This window comes from Osmerus mordax, chromosome 21 (assembly GCF_038355195.1).
Source record: "Osmerus mordax isolate fOsmMor3 chromosome 21, fOsmMor3.pri, whole genome shotgun sequence".
In the NCBI taxonomy this organism is placed as follows: Eukaryota; Metazoa; Chordata; class Actinopteri; order Osmeriformes; family Osmeridae; genus Osmerus; species Osmerus mordax.
In genome coordinates this window covers 10,257,083-10,271,492 of record NC_090070.1, presented here as the reverse complement: position 1 = coordinate 10,271,492, position 14,410 = coordinate 10,257,083, and the positions used below count along the sequence as shown (strand labels likewise).

Sequence of the window (14,410 nt, the reverse complement as noted above, 5' to 3'; positions counted from 1 at the left end):
TGGATACTTAGAACAATAATTGGATGCAGACGTGATGTGTTTAAGAATCAACAATATCGATCAATTATGTATTTTGGAACGCAAGAGGGTTCCTGTTTAATGTTATAATAAAAGACAAAATGCAATCAGTCAATAATATATTGAACCACATGGAGCAAATGAACTGTGACAACAGAAACGATATCTTCAGTCAGAATCTTTTTTTTTTAATGATGTATGAGAATAAAAGATCATTTGCATTTACATAATATAATAGGCTTTAGAACATGAAACTGAGTCCACTGAAAGGATGGCTTCTGTGTATGTGCACTTACTTTAAATAAATTACTATAATGACACAGTATGTTGACATATTTCAAGGCCAGTTTTATCATATACTAATACAATAATCTATGAATAAAAAATGTAAAAGACAATAAATTCCAAAACAGATATTATACAAGGGAGGACAGATACTCAAGTATGCGAGCCCATTTCAGCTCCAACAAAACCAACCCAAGCGATCAAATATGGAAATTGATGAAACTTTATAAGCAAGGCACCATGTATTCTTTACTCAGGTGAAACCTTTGGTGGTAAACTTTAAAGGAGTGTAAATGCATTTTTCTGATGATAGTTGTGGGCCTTATTTCCCTCTTTGGGTGTAAGAACACCCATTACACTTTCCTGTTAGTATTTTATGATATAATGATAGATTATAATAGACATCCATGGTCCTTTACCTGTTGTACCTGTCACTGTACCATTTTATTGAAAAGAGCAAGTCATTTAGCATAATTATTTCACACTGCCAGACTGTGCAAAATATTCTACAGATGAGCATATGTGTATATACACACATTCTACAGCATTTCAACATTAGCAAAATTAATTTCACACTATAGTCTGTTAACAGAACGTCATCTGTTAAAGCCTGACTTTTGAATTGAGAACACCACCTGAAATAATAAGACTTTACAGTATATAATTTAAAAAAGGGTAACAAATATCCATGTTTATAAAAAAAAGTTTTAAACAAGTTTCTCACTTTTACGTATTTGTTTGAGACACAGAATTTTCCACCAATGAATGACATTCAAAATGTTTTGACACCGTAGTTGCCGGGCAGAAAAGCGGCAGGTGCATAATTCTTATTTGTTGTTAGCAGCTTGTCCTCCCTGTTTTACGATTGGTTGTACCTTGGACCGTCTATAGCAGCTAGCGGGCACTGAAATATTGTCACATGTAAAATACCAGATTCTTTGTGTTTGTGTGTTATGTTATTTACTACTGGCCTGGATTTTTTTAAATGATAAAACTGCATTTTGTAATGTAATTTGTATACTTTGTAAAGTTAATTTTGAGTGACTCGAGTGATCTCCAAAGAACAGGGAAAGTGACAACTGGGTCTAGCTAAAGCAACATTCATTTTCTTTCTCAAGATGGCCACCTGTGGAAATCTAGTAAAGTAATAGAGGATAATGTTGTAAGCATTCAACACAGAGGCTAAGCTAATAGTGTTCATAGCAATGGTACTTTGCCTGGCATTTAAGCATCTAACGTAATCGATCAGAAGGTCTTTAAAATAATGTGGCGTAAGGCTTTGCACAATGCAAAGATGCCCGTTCGTGTGAAGACATTTCTCCTCGTCTCAGACTGAAGACATCTGGGTAGGTTGTACTTTGGACTGAAAACATGCAGTGCTCATGCAACGTGTGAAAATCCCATAATCAATCTCCATTGTCTCAATCAAGTTTTTCTAGCATTTAGGTAGATTTTTTTTTGTACATCGCCCCCTTTTAACTAGTTTACACTTCCTCTCTTAACTCTTTTTTTACAAACCTTTTAAATGTTATCTTTTACAAAGACTGACTCATGCAATGATATGTCATGTCTGGTCAACATGTATGAAAAATACTATGCCGTATCAAATGAATCGACGTGAAAGTAAAAACAAAGAGGACCCCCCGTTCATTTAGAAGTAATAAAAAGCCTTTCTGTGTAAGAAAAGCTCCGTCAGTGGCACCATGAAGGGGGGGGGGGGGGGGGGGGGGCGTGTCTATTTTAGCCGTACATGCGGCAGGCTCAGAGAATCAGTGCTCCCTGCCGAGGGGGGCGTGGACGTGTGCCCGCTCGCCAGGCTCCGATTGGATTCCGCCCCCGCGGCCCCCGTCCTCAGGAGTTCTGAGGAGTAGGAGGACGGAGCCTCGGTGGGGGCCCCCTGGGACAGGAAGTCAAAGCCTCGCGTTTCCACGTCCTTGTCGCTGATAAAGAGGTCCTCCTCCCGCCACGCCCCTCCCCCCCCTCCGGGGTCCCGGCTGCCGTGGGAGCCGGTGGGGGAGTCCTGGCTACTGGGGCTGGGGGAGGACAGGCTTAGGCTGGGCTGGCTGTCCAGGCTGGACCTCCCCCCTGGGGTGGCATGCATCAGGTCCTGCACCGATATGGATTTCCCCAGGCTTCGGTCCACCGTGCTGGGCTTGGAGCAGTGGCTCAAGGCCAGGGGAACCAGGGGCTCCATCTCCAGGCTCACGTGTGTCCTCCAGGAGCCCTCTTCCTTGGCGTTGAGCTTGCCATTGCTACCGCTAGCGCCAGCCAGCCGAACGCGCTCAGGCCGCTCCAGACCCAGGCCTAGCCCCAGGTCCAGCCCTAGGCCCTGGTCTGGTTCCAGAACACCACCGTCCTCTCTCGGATTCCCCAGCATGCCACAGAAGTCCCCCAATTCCCTCTCCGACCTGGAGGGCGTGCTGCTGGGGCACAATGTTCGGCTGTTTGCGTGGGGAGGCGGTGGCGGAGGTCTTGCCAGGGTGGGGAAGCCCCCGTGGCCTCCATCTCCAACTGGGGTGAGGCTTCTGGGGCTGAAGACGGGCGGAGTCACCCCCCCGGCCCCGGGGTTCCCACTGTCCGGCGTGGGCGGAGGCTGAGGATGATGATGATGAGGAAGAGGTGAAGACGGGGGCGAGGCGTTGAGGTTGAGGGCGAGTTCATTGTGCGGGGCCAGAATGAGGTGGAGACCCCGGGAGAGGGTGGTGGAGGAACGCGGAACACACCCACCGGGGGCTCCCCCCAGACCACTCACCTGGGTGGGGGACTGGTAGTCTGAGGTCTGCTCCAGCTCAAACAGAGGCAAGGAGGAGAGGGCGAGGGCCGAGGAGGAGCCTTTGCGCAGGACCTGGCGGTAAATGTCCAGCAGGGAGTCCAGCTTGGACTCTATAGACTGGACCTAAGGTGAGGGAGGACATGAAGGAAGACAAGAAAGAAGGCAGGAAGAGAGAAAGACAGAAAGAAAGTTAGGTAAGAAAGCAAATCGTCATAACGGGAAAATGTGAATTTCTTTCGAGCTCCTTATAAGAACCAAAGTGGAGAAGATGAAAGGATGCGTGGGAAGTATGAAATCAAAGACCCACCTGTCGCTCCACTTTACAGACTCTTCCCAGCATGCTCATGTCCTCCAGGAGGTCTCCATCAGACAGCAGCTTGTCCCTGATCTTCTTATCCAGAGGGATCTGACCCTTCCCCAGGATCTGGTCCACTCTGCAGCACACACACACACACACACGCACACACACGTACAGCAGCCAGCATGCATACACACACACCAAAAATAATTACGTGAGTGAAAGTGCTGATTCATTACACACAGTGGCCCTCAGAGGAAACCATAGAAACGTTTTTATTAGTCCACTGCTTACAGTCATGATTGGGAGAGAAGATATTAAAAGGAATACAGGCACCGTTGTATAAGAGTGAAATAAAGAAAGAACAGTTTAAGGTTAAGTGTCTCCACTGGATTTAAAAAGCATATTGAAGCATTCATTTCAAGGAGCTTTCTACAGCCTCTAACTGTCAAACGATGTGTAGTTTTAACTGTCAACCTCATGAGGGCAGCACTTTGTTCTTTTGAGAATGTTTCAAATGTCTCAAAATCCAGTGAGAGTGAAAATGTTTTTACAGACAGGCTGAAAGAGAATAGTTAATCAGCTAAATAAATCACCATGCACGAATTCTGTTACACAAACAACAAACACATCATTGTTAATAATATACTACATGTATCCCTTAGCAAGCCTGTTTGAAGAAAACCAGCTCAAGCTTTGTAACCCCAAGAGTTCTCTGTAGATCATATCCCATTGGTTAGTGAGACAGGAAGTTAAACACATACACAGGAAGTCTGCATGCAAAGCTGTAGGAAGAAGGCAAAGAGTGTGTGTGACATGAGAGCAGAGCGGTGTGTAAGTGGTGCGTGTGTGAGGAGATAAGAGGTGTGTGTCAGGAGGACGTGGGAAGTGTGTGTGTGAGGAGATAAGAAGTGTGTGTGTGAGGCCAGATGAGTGTTGCCATGGGGATGTGTATGTGTGTGTGAGGCCAGATGAGTGTTGCCATGGGGATGTGTGTGTGTGTGTGTGTGTGAGGCCAGATGAGTGTTGCCATGGGGATGTGTGTGTGTGAGGCCAGATGAGCGTTGCCATGGGGATGTGTGTGGGGGTATTCTGACCCCTGAGAGGAGTTCTTTCGGGCCTGGCTGTAATACATGGGCAAGGAGGGGGAGGAAAACGTCTTGGTTCTGCTGCTGAGGGGCTGAGGCCCCACTATCATGTCCAGCCTGCAAGAGGAGAGGGAACACACACACGCCACACACACACACACACACGCCACACACACTTGTCATACAAACACACACACTGGGCTGTTTGGTGGCAGGGCTTGCACAGTGGCGTGAAGCAGCAACACTTCGATTAATTGACATTGTTATATTACCACAATGTACACCGTGACCATCCCAGATGCGGTTTTACCATGGCGATACTGAACGTCACTGTGGCATTCAGGGTTAGTCTGTCTTCCATTCCTACCTGGTTTGGAGACTCTTGATGCGGCACAACATGTCCAGGTGTCCAGCGGAGTACTGCTCGATCACGTCCTTCACGTCGTACGGCCGGAGCGTCTCCTTAAACTTCTTCTTCGCCACGTGGAACTTCATGATCCTGGAGCAGAACCACCACCGGGTTCAAGGTTCAGAACACCTAACAGCTTTTTGAATGTTTTAAACACTGTGTTATACCCGCACAATATCAGTGAAACTGATATCTGAACGTGGGTAAAGGTTTGCTGCATTTTGTCTGCACTGAATTGAAGAAAGTTCTGGTTGTACCACTAGATGGCCCCCACAAATAAATAACTACATGAAAAAATTACTGGAAAAGAGGTAAATTGAAGTGCTTATGAACAGGTTATGAAAGCAAAACCAATGTTGTTTCAACCTCCAACCCTCCTCCCCAAAAAAACGAAACTGCCAACCAGCTCTAGTTCCTGTCCACACTGCCTACAGTCATCTGGAAAAACCATTTCATACCTCTAAAACTAACATCCTGTTACGTTTTCGAGCCGGAGGGGCCAAAACAAAAAAGAGTGATCCTGCTTACTTAAGCTCTCTCAGTGTAAAAGTATCACTCTGAGAAACTGCGGCGGCACACACCTGCAGAGAGCAGGGGCCCTCCGCAAGGGGAGCCGGCTGAGTACGAGAGGCTCCAAAGGGCTTCTAAGGCCCCCCCCCACGCAGGGGACTGGTAGGTGCGACTGACAGCACGAGAGGTGAAATTCCACAGTGGTCAGAAGAGATCTGCGGGATTGTGGAATATTGGACCGCAGGACGAATGGACCCAACGACTAAACACTAGGGAACACTACGACTAAACACTAGGGAACACTACGACTAAACACTAGGGAACACTACAACTAAAAACTAGGGAACACTACGACTAAAAACTAGGGAACACTACGACTAAACACTAGGGAACACTACGACTAAACACTAGGGAACACTACGACTAAACACTTGGGAACACTACGACTAAACACTAGAAAACACTACGACTAAACACTAGGGAACACTACGACTAAACACTAGGGAACACTACGACTAAACACTAGGGAACACTACGACTAAACACTAGGGAACACTACAACTAAACACTAGGGAACACTACGACTAAAAACTAGGGAACACTACGACTAAACACTAGGGAACACTACGACTAAACACTAGGGAACACTACGACTAAACACTAGGGAACACTACGACTAAACACTTGGGAACACTACGACTAAACACTAGAAAACACTCGACTAAACACTAGGGAACACTACGACTAAACACTAGGGAACACTACGACTAAACACTAGGGAACACTACGACTAAACACTAGGGAACACAGCACTATGGACCCAAATATTCCCCTCTGACTGTTTGCAGACATCCTGCAGAGACAATAACAACCGGGAAGAGTTATGCAGTGCGAAAAAAAAAGGAAATTAAAAACCCTTCTCTAATGAGGCCATTACTCTATAATTGGGAGCCACTGGGCAGTGACTGAGGGCGTGTTTGATGGGATTTGATCCGGATGAAAGTGGAGACTGGGTCACCCTACCTGACGGCTCTGATGACAGACTTGACGGAGGGCAGCAGGTCCTCCACGGAGATCTCACAGTGACAGCCGCGCTCATCGAAGCCATCCTCCGCCATCGCGTTGGAGTCGCCTGGATGCACGGAGAGAGAAGGAGAGAGAGAGGGAGAGTTAGAGGGAGGGTGGGAGGGAGGGAGGGGGAGAGAGAGAGAGAGAGAGTGAGAGGGAGGGAGGGAGAGAGAGGGGGAGAGAGAGAGAGAGAGAGAGAGAGAGAGAGAGAGAGAGAGGGAGATGGCGGAGTCAGAGGTTCCGAGAGATAGAAACGAAGAGATGGAGGACAAAGGCTCGACGTAGAGAGAGGATGGGAAGAGAGGGAAAGAGAGGCGAAAGGTTTAACAAACAGCATAACAAAAGGGGCGAAACAAACATGTAACGGGCGTGGCAGAACCAGCTGTGCCCCTCCAGCAGAACAGCGTGGCCTCTGCCCCACCCCTCACACCAAGAGAAACTTTCGTCACACGGGCCCTGTGGTTATCTACATGGCTGCGAGTTGGCTCCTACACTATCTCTTCTACTAACCCTGCCCAACAAGGGACTGTGTGTGCATCCGCCAATCAACACTCGACTCAGTCATTCAAAAGGGATCCATTCGGCCGTTAATAACTCAACACACACTCCATTGGGCTGTGGCTGGTCGCTGCGGCCAGAATGTAGCCTTACCAGCCAGCTGAAGGGCCCGGGGTTGGCCCCATAACGCTCTTAAACCCCACCATTCCCACCATCCAGCTCCAAGAGAACCAGGCGTGAGCCCAACCAGGCTTCTGCGAGCCCAGATCGGGGCACCACAAACAGGCATTAACATTCCTCTCTGACTGGGTCCTCTGGACCACGCTCCAGGTCTGGGTTAGAACCCTGCGGTCAGGCTTTGATCCCTAATAACATCCCAGAGAACGAAGCGGGCTGTAGGAACAGCCTATTAGAGTTGCTAGAGTTATACTTATGCATGTAATGATGTGACAAAGAGGAGATTTACTAGAATTATTAGATTACTAGAAGTAATCTAGGTTGAATAAATCAAGGGTGAGGCAATAAAACCATCCAGAAGGAGAAGTTCGGTTTTTGAAGGACCAGCAGCAATCTATAGCGACATAACCCAAAATTGAAATCAGTTAAAAACTAACTGTACGGTAGCTAACCCTCGCTCTTTCGTAACAAAACACGCAGCAAAATATGCGAACTATGCCAAACACAACGGATCGGATTGGTCGACTCACTGTCTGGGGTGGAACGGGATTGGCTCTTGAGGCGGAGGGAGGGTCTGAAGCGGGTGCGGTCATTGAAGCTCCAGCTCTTCTGCACCTTGGCGGGGGAGGTGCCCTCCGGGCCCTGCTCCGCCACCGGGGAGCGACGGTCGTTGACCGAGGACGTCTGGCGACTCTTGATGCTCTGCCCTCGAGGGCTCGCCATCCGCACGCGGTCTTTGAAGCTCAGCTTCTGGCTACGTGTGTGGAGAGAGACGGGGTGGGGGGGGTGGGAGGGAAAGAGGGAGGGGAACAGGGGAGATGTAGGCGGAAGAAGAGACGGAAAAACACGAGGATTCGAGGCAGAGAGGTAGACAAAGGAGAAGGAGGATGGGGTCGAGGGAAATGAAAAGGAGGGAGAGAGAGGGGGGAGACAGAGGTATGTTTTGAGTAGAGCAACAATTCAGCGCGCAACAACACCGACAGGAATAACAGCGCCGTCTCGTGAAACCAGTTGTCTTTACCGAAACCTCATCCAAGACATATCTCAGACTCCCGATCGATGGGTCTACTCGGGAGACCAGCATGCGTTGCGTCGGGTGCTTATCCAAAAAGCAAGCGCACATCAGGCAGGATGCTTCAGCCGGGGGGCCCTCCTGTGTGTGTGTGTGTGTGTGTGTATGTGTGTGTTTGTGTTGTAGTTTTATCGACCTGTGTGTATTGATTGGCCAGGACAGCGCTCCATCAACACTGCCTTGGCTAACCCTTGTCCTCCCCCAGTGTCTCGTGATTGGCTGAAGAGGCTGTTGGGGAGTAACGTTAACTCTACAAGCTTATGTTTGGAGATGGAGGGGGGGGGGGGATCCAAGCTAATGAAAAGTCTGAGATGATGACATTCTGATCGTAGATGACGATCCTCCATGGGGTTGGTAAAGTCTAGGAGTGTATGGAGGGTGAGATGCATGTCAGGAAGGAGGTGTTGAGGCCAGGTTATGGAGCTCTAGTATAGGGCTTTATGATGACAACAGGCGAGGCAGAGGGGAAAGTAAGCATGCTGCAAGCACGTGCACGGGTCTATGTAAGATCAAGCTAGCGGGCAATGAAGGCTATAATATGAGGCTATAATATGACCATGGTGAACAGGTGAAGTACAGTATCAGTATAGTGATATCAGAATTGTTTTGGGGGCAAGAAATGTGATGTTACAGATAGGAGAAGATATGATGAGCCCCTATATCTTAATGTTTATGGCTCAGTTTACGGTGTGTAAAGTGAAAGAGAAACATTTCGTAGTTCATCACACATCGGTTCGCTTTCAAACAGAAGTTGTTAAAATCATACAGGCAAAAGTCTCTCAGGCAAACTCCAAAAAGAAGGCAGCTGTTCAAAACGATTCCAGAGACAACACAGACAATTGGGTCGGGCTCGGCGGCCATTTTGTGGCCCCCTCCTATGGCTATGTGGCGGCCATGTTGTGGCGCTTCCTATGGCTTCCTCTGGGTGTCCATGCATCGAGAATTAGTCGGCATTCCCAAAGTAAATGTGTAGGAAGGGCAAGCGAATATGCTGTGTACCTAGGGTGCTTCCGAGTAGTATACCTCCTCAGCAGGTTCTGCTTACTACTAAGAAACGTACTGGACAACCGGGGGGGGGGGGGGGGGGGGGGGGATAGATACAGATATTAGAACGTTACTTGATTTTAGAGAGAGAGAGAGAGAGAGAGAGAGAGAAAGAGATCATCAAGGATATGAACGTTGTTTAATATGTCTGAAAACGTCACTGTGCGATAATCCCAGGTGTAAATGTGGGACCGCTCACGACACCTCGTGTAAATGTCGTGCGCGTGTATCGTTTCCGACGTACACCCAGGTTCTGTCGTGATGACCTTTTATGTCACGCACACAAATCGTTTTGCCTTGTGCTAAGGTGGCGCGGCCATCGCCACGGCCACGTCCTCTCCACCAATGACATTTGAGAACTCGCAGGGCCGAGGCCGTTGAGCCTCGAGGAGGAAAAAGAAACGGCCACAAGCAGCCGTTCAAAAAAAAAAAAAAAAAAGCCCTTAATTCGGTGAGTCATCGCACACTTCACGTCGATATCCCTCATTTGACTATGCTAATTCCCCCGAGGGCCTTGTGACACCCCCCCCCCCCCCTCCACCACCACTCCTCGGTATGAAGAGCTGAGTCACCCAGAAGAGGGCGGGACGAAAACCTTTTTAAAGCGGGCACCTCCATGGACACCCGGTGGGCTTTCACAGTCGGGGGACTATCTGGTTCAATGGGTCCTTCACCACATTTTGTTTCTACTTCCTGCCGTGGGAGCCCTTGACCAGAGAGACGGGGTTGGCGAGGGAAAGGGTGGGCGGAGAGCGGATGGACGAGGTCGTGGCTGCGTTCTCACTCCACCTCTCTTTAGCCTGAGCCGACGTATTCGAAGAGCGCTCTCGTTTTTGCGTGGGACGCCGTCCTTGAACGCGTAACGTTCGAGGCCGGCGCCCGGGAGCTTTCGAGTGGCCCTCGCCGCCGCTCCTCGTACGGTTTCAGACGCGGTGGGGTCGGCTGCAACTGGGTTCCTCAGCACAGAAACACTATGTTCTTTATGTTCTTGAACACAAACAACTCATTAATACCCCTGCGCTTTCCGTGCCACGGTAGACATGCACGTTCGCTTGGCCGTTGTGTAACATTAAAGACAACGTATTACATCACTATTAGCCTCTCACTGCACCCGTTCTCCCCTTCTCACATGAAACTGTGTCCGCTGCAGAGATCCTATTATGGTGAACACTGAAATACAGCAAAGTATGCAGCCGTAATAAACAAAATAATCTCTCATTTTGATAGACCACTGAGGCAATTTCCTCTCTGAAGAAGACCTCAGGCAAAGGGGAGGGTAAAAAATGAGAGAGAGAGAGAGAGAGAGAGAGAGAGAGAGAGAGAGAGAGAGAGAGAGAGAGAGAGAGAGAGAGAGAGAGAGAGGGAGGGAGAGAGAGAGAGAGAGAAAGAGAGAGAGAAAGAGAAAGAGAGAAGAGAACGACACGCAGAGAGAAAGACGCATGGAGAGAAAGTTACATAAAGAGAGACCGTACATTCAGGCATATGTATAGAAAGAGAGAGAGAGAGAGAAAGGAAGACTGACAGTTGGAGCAGGAGGGTCTGAGAGGAGTACTGTAGGTGGAGAACGAATGAAGAGAGGGATAAACCAGTAACCCAACAGTGTGAAGTTATGACTCATTCCCATTAGAGACAACCTCCATTTTGAGGTCATGGACGGTTAGGTTTTTCTTCAGCAGCAAAACAATGAATACAAAAAGATGTTCCCTTTCTGCAAACCTGAAGGCCTACCCCGCGCCACGGGAATGGCACTAAAGTGCATTTTTTCACTAAAGGGGATAAAATCTTTGTATTTAATTATTGAATATGTAAATACCACAAACCTTGTAGTTGATTCTCCCTGTTCCTTCCTTCAGTGGTGGAATGAGCGTTAGAGACAAGAGTGTGCGAAAGAGAAAGAGAGACCGAGAAAAAGAGAGAGATAGCGACGTAGCGAGACAGAGAGAGAGAGAGAGAGAGAGAGAGAGAGAGAGAGAGAGAGAGAGGAGAGAGAGGGCGAGAGAGAGACCGAGAAAAAGAGAGAGATAGCGAGGGAGAGAGAGAGAGAGGGCAGGAGAGAGGGAGAGAGAGAGACCGAGAAAAAGAGAGAGATAGCGAGGGAGAGAGAGAGGGAAATGAAGATATACATTAGGCACATCTTCACAGTGACATCCTCTGCTCAACATAGATTAGAGTCTTGGGGAGAAGCATGCATCATGGAATTAACATCTGAATGGTGTATTTGTCAGATGCAGAGAGGGTATAGAGCAGCATTGCATTGAGAATATCAACACATCACAAGCCATTCAGGCGAAACACGACAAACACAAGACTCACGACTCGCAGTCGTCGGCGGACATGCATGAGGCTGCACAAGAGCTATCCAGGCACACACACACACACACACACACACACACACGGAAAGCACTTGCAAAGAAGGAAAGGCAACGGCCGAGATACGAGGATGTTACCAGGGACAAAATGTCTTCAATATCTCTGATGACTTTGCCTTTACCCTAGTTATCCGGAGGTGTGTAAGTACAGTGTCTGCCTGTGTGTGTGTGTTACACGTGTGCATGTGTTGTTTTTAATGTCTCTTAAGTTATTTGCTTTCACCAGATGGCTTCCCGATGTATCCAGGCTCTGATGGAATCCTCCTCTTATGTATATCTACAATATGCAGTTTAAACACAATACCAAGATGGCCACTGCTCTTCTCTCTCAAAATTAGAGAAAGATTCCCTCAGCTAAATGGCAATTGAATGAAACAGATCTGGAAATTCAATAAAGCCTGATTGGCTCATTTAGATGCCGATTATCATAAATGGGTGCACTATGGGCGATTATTGCTTAAATGACTCAGTTTTTTCCCCCAACGACACTGTGCAGGTTGCCATGAAAATGTACTTTAGTAAGGCTAAAAGATATATAAGGACATATAAATGAACAGCTTTATGTGTAATGGTAAAGTTTTATCCCATGTGGTTTTGCTTTTAATCAGTGCTTTCGAAAGTTTGCATGGGAAAGAACCTGGATAAACGAGGTGCTTTTGATGGCTGTGGACCATTGTCATCTGGGAACAGGCGTGTTCATACGCTCAGAGAGAACGCGCACTGTACGGAACTAAAACACAAACTGAGAGGAAGTGGGAGATTGTTTGTGTGGTGTGAGAGAGAGGAGCAAAGTAGAAAATATGTGAAAAGATAACTGAATGGATATTTTGATTGGAAAAGAAAGGGTGTAGGTGATGGGCTACAGGGGGGCCACAGGCACCAAGTACAGACACCAGCGGCCATAGTTGTACCTACTTTGTAGGGCTGCAGGTATGCAACGCCTTCAAGTGAGGCTTCCACGTAGCAATGGAAACCGAGTTCTCATCGGCCGCATAGCTACGCCAAACACACTACATGCAGAATACACAGAAACCAGGAGGACAAAAGGAGGGGGGAGAGGGATCAAATGAAATGACAAAAGGATCAGAGGAGACCAAACAAAACGAGGAAAGAAAGCGAGAGCAAGAGAGAGAGAGAGAGAGAGAGAGAAAGAGAAAGAGAGAAAAGAACGAGCCGGGAAGGGAACAGAAGTAGGACAAAAAAAAGAAAAGACAAAAGGTTCATTAGTAAAAAACAAAACAAAACAGCAGGTGTCACCAGGTGTGTCGCCGGGCGGATTACAGGCATGGATACATGCCTGTGTCCGTGGGAGCGCTGGAGATTCTCATAGTGTCGCCATGTGGCATCCAGGTAGGGCCTGCTACTGTCGGTGGAGTAACAGCGCCAGGCAGCCTGGGGCGGCAGGGGGCGGCCGGAGTGGAGGGATGAGGGGGTGGAGGTGAAGGATGGCAGACGGAGGAGAGGAGTGACAAGAGGGAGGGAGGGAGGATGGACGTACGGGTGGTGTCGGGGATGGGACGGGGTTCCGTAGGATGGAGGGAATGCGGAGGGAGAGGGCAGGGAGGAACGGAGGCGACGGGATAGGGGGGAGGGCGGGGAAGGGATGGAAGGATGGATGGAGGAGAGAAAGATGGAGGGATGGCCAGGACACAGACGAATACAAGGAACCACGTAAGGTCAGAGCACCAACGCGTAGGACGGAGAGAAAGAGGATAGATGGCGGGATGGTGTCTTAAACACCGACAGTTTGGTTGATCCTCTAATGAGTTATCGCAGAGGGCATCAGAACCTCCCGATTCCGGGAGAATGTAACATTTGAAGACAGAAAAAGTAATCATGGTACAGATGAATGGAGAACCTCGAGGCTTTCACTGCAGTCGGCTAGGGGCCCTTCGTTCGACAAAAGGATCTCATTCTGGCTTTTCCCGATCTCAAGACAGGTTTGACAATCGACGCGACAGCTCTATAGAAATGGCGTGAGTCGCGGAAAGAGAATGAGATCTATTCTGTACCTGGATAAGACAAGCAGCCGGATTTCTCCTCTTCTCAAAGTGCTTCTGTCTGTGCTGCTCCTGGACTTTGAGGGCGAAACCTGAACCAAGGATACCCTAAGGGCACAGAGACACATACAGATCAAGTAAGACGTGCTGTGTCTCCAAACAGCGTCCTCCATTTTGTGCCAAACAGTGCACGATGGTCTTTGGGTGAATGTCTGTCACTTTGGATGGTTTGTGACACTGAGTGACCCCAGGGTCAGCTGGGGGAGAAGGGAGGACAACAATGACCTCAAGCACCTGTATTTTGACTACTTTATGACCCTCAGTGGAGGCGCGTTCGATTTGAACCACATCCCCGTCCCAAACGGTTGGAGATGATTTGTGTGCAGACTCACCGCTGGCAAGGCGAAGAAGGAGATCCCAAGTAGGGCGAACCCAGCAGACAGCATGCGACCGGTCCACGTTTTGGGAGTCTTGTCTCCATACCCGATGGTGGTCAAGGTGATCTGATAAAACAGTTTGAATGGTGAGAAGCGGTCATCTCGTCCTGCTAAAAGTGAGTCATTATGAGGAGCAAGAAACAAATGAGATTTATGTAATTCTGACAAATTTGACAGAAAATGCTGACAATTTTCTTCAATAAACTGGGCCTCATTTAAGGGAAAGAGCCCTGTTTATTGTATCCTGTGGCTATAGTCTGGCTCTAAGACAGCCTTTGTGTTGCTTTCATCTCTCCTGCTATTTCACTCTCTAATGGGCTGGCAAGGACAGAAGATAATTCCTTATTGATTTACCGACTCCCAT

General features: G+C 48.2%; 1 protein-coding gene across 3 annotated transcripts in view; it reads right to left on the bottom strand.

Annotated features, from left to right (window-relative positions):
* Positions 1-149: 149 nt before the first annotated feature.
* The window catches only part of kcnq5b (potassium voltage-gated channel, KQT-like subfamily, member 5b), a 77,702-nt gene continuing 63,441 nt past the window's right edge, over positions 150-14,410 (bottom strand). The window contains exons 6-16 of one of the 3 annotated variants that reach the window (XM_067259279.1): positions 14,002-14,112; positions 13,622-13,717; positions 12,525-12,619; positions 11,061-11,087; positions 7,655-7,878; positions 6,405-6,513; positions 4,830-4,961; positions 4,472-4,579; positions 3,384-3,510; positions 3,056-3,199; positions 150-2,896 (exon numbers count right to left, since the gene is read on the bottom strand). In XM_067259279.1, coding sequence (XP_067115380.1) covers positions 2,039-2,896; positions 3,056-3,199; positions 3,384-3,510; positions 4,472-4,579; positions 4,830-4,961; positions 6,405-6,513; positions 7,655-7,878; positions 11,061-11,087; positions 12,525-12,619; positions 13,622-13,717; positions 14,002-14,112 — 2,031 coding nt within the window. In that variant the 3' untranslated portion in view covers positions 150-2,038. Of the gene's footprint in view, positions 3,200-3,383; positions 3,511-4,471; positions 4,580-4,829; positions 4,962-6,404; positions 6,514-7,654; positions 7,879-11,060; positions 11,088-12,524; positions 12,620-13,621; positions 13,718-14,001; positions 14,113-14,410 lie in introns of all 3 variants that reach the window. The other 2 variants (XM_067259277.1, XM_067259278.1) reach the window with 2 other exon arrangements.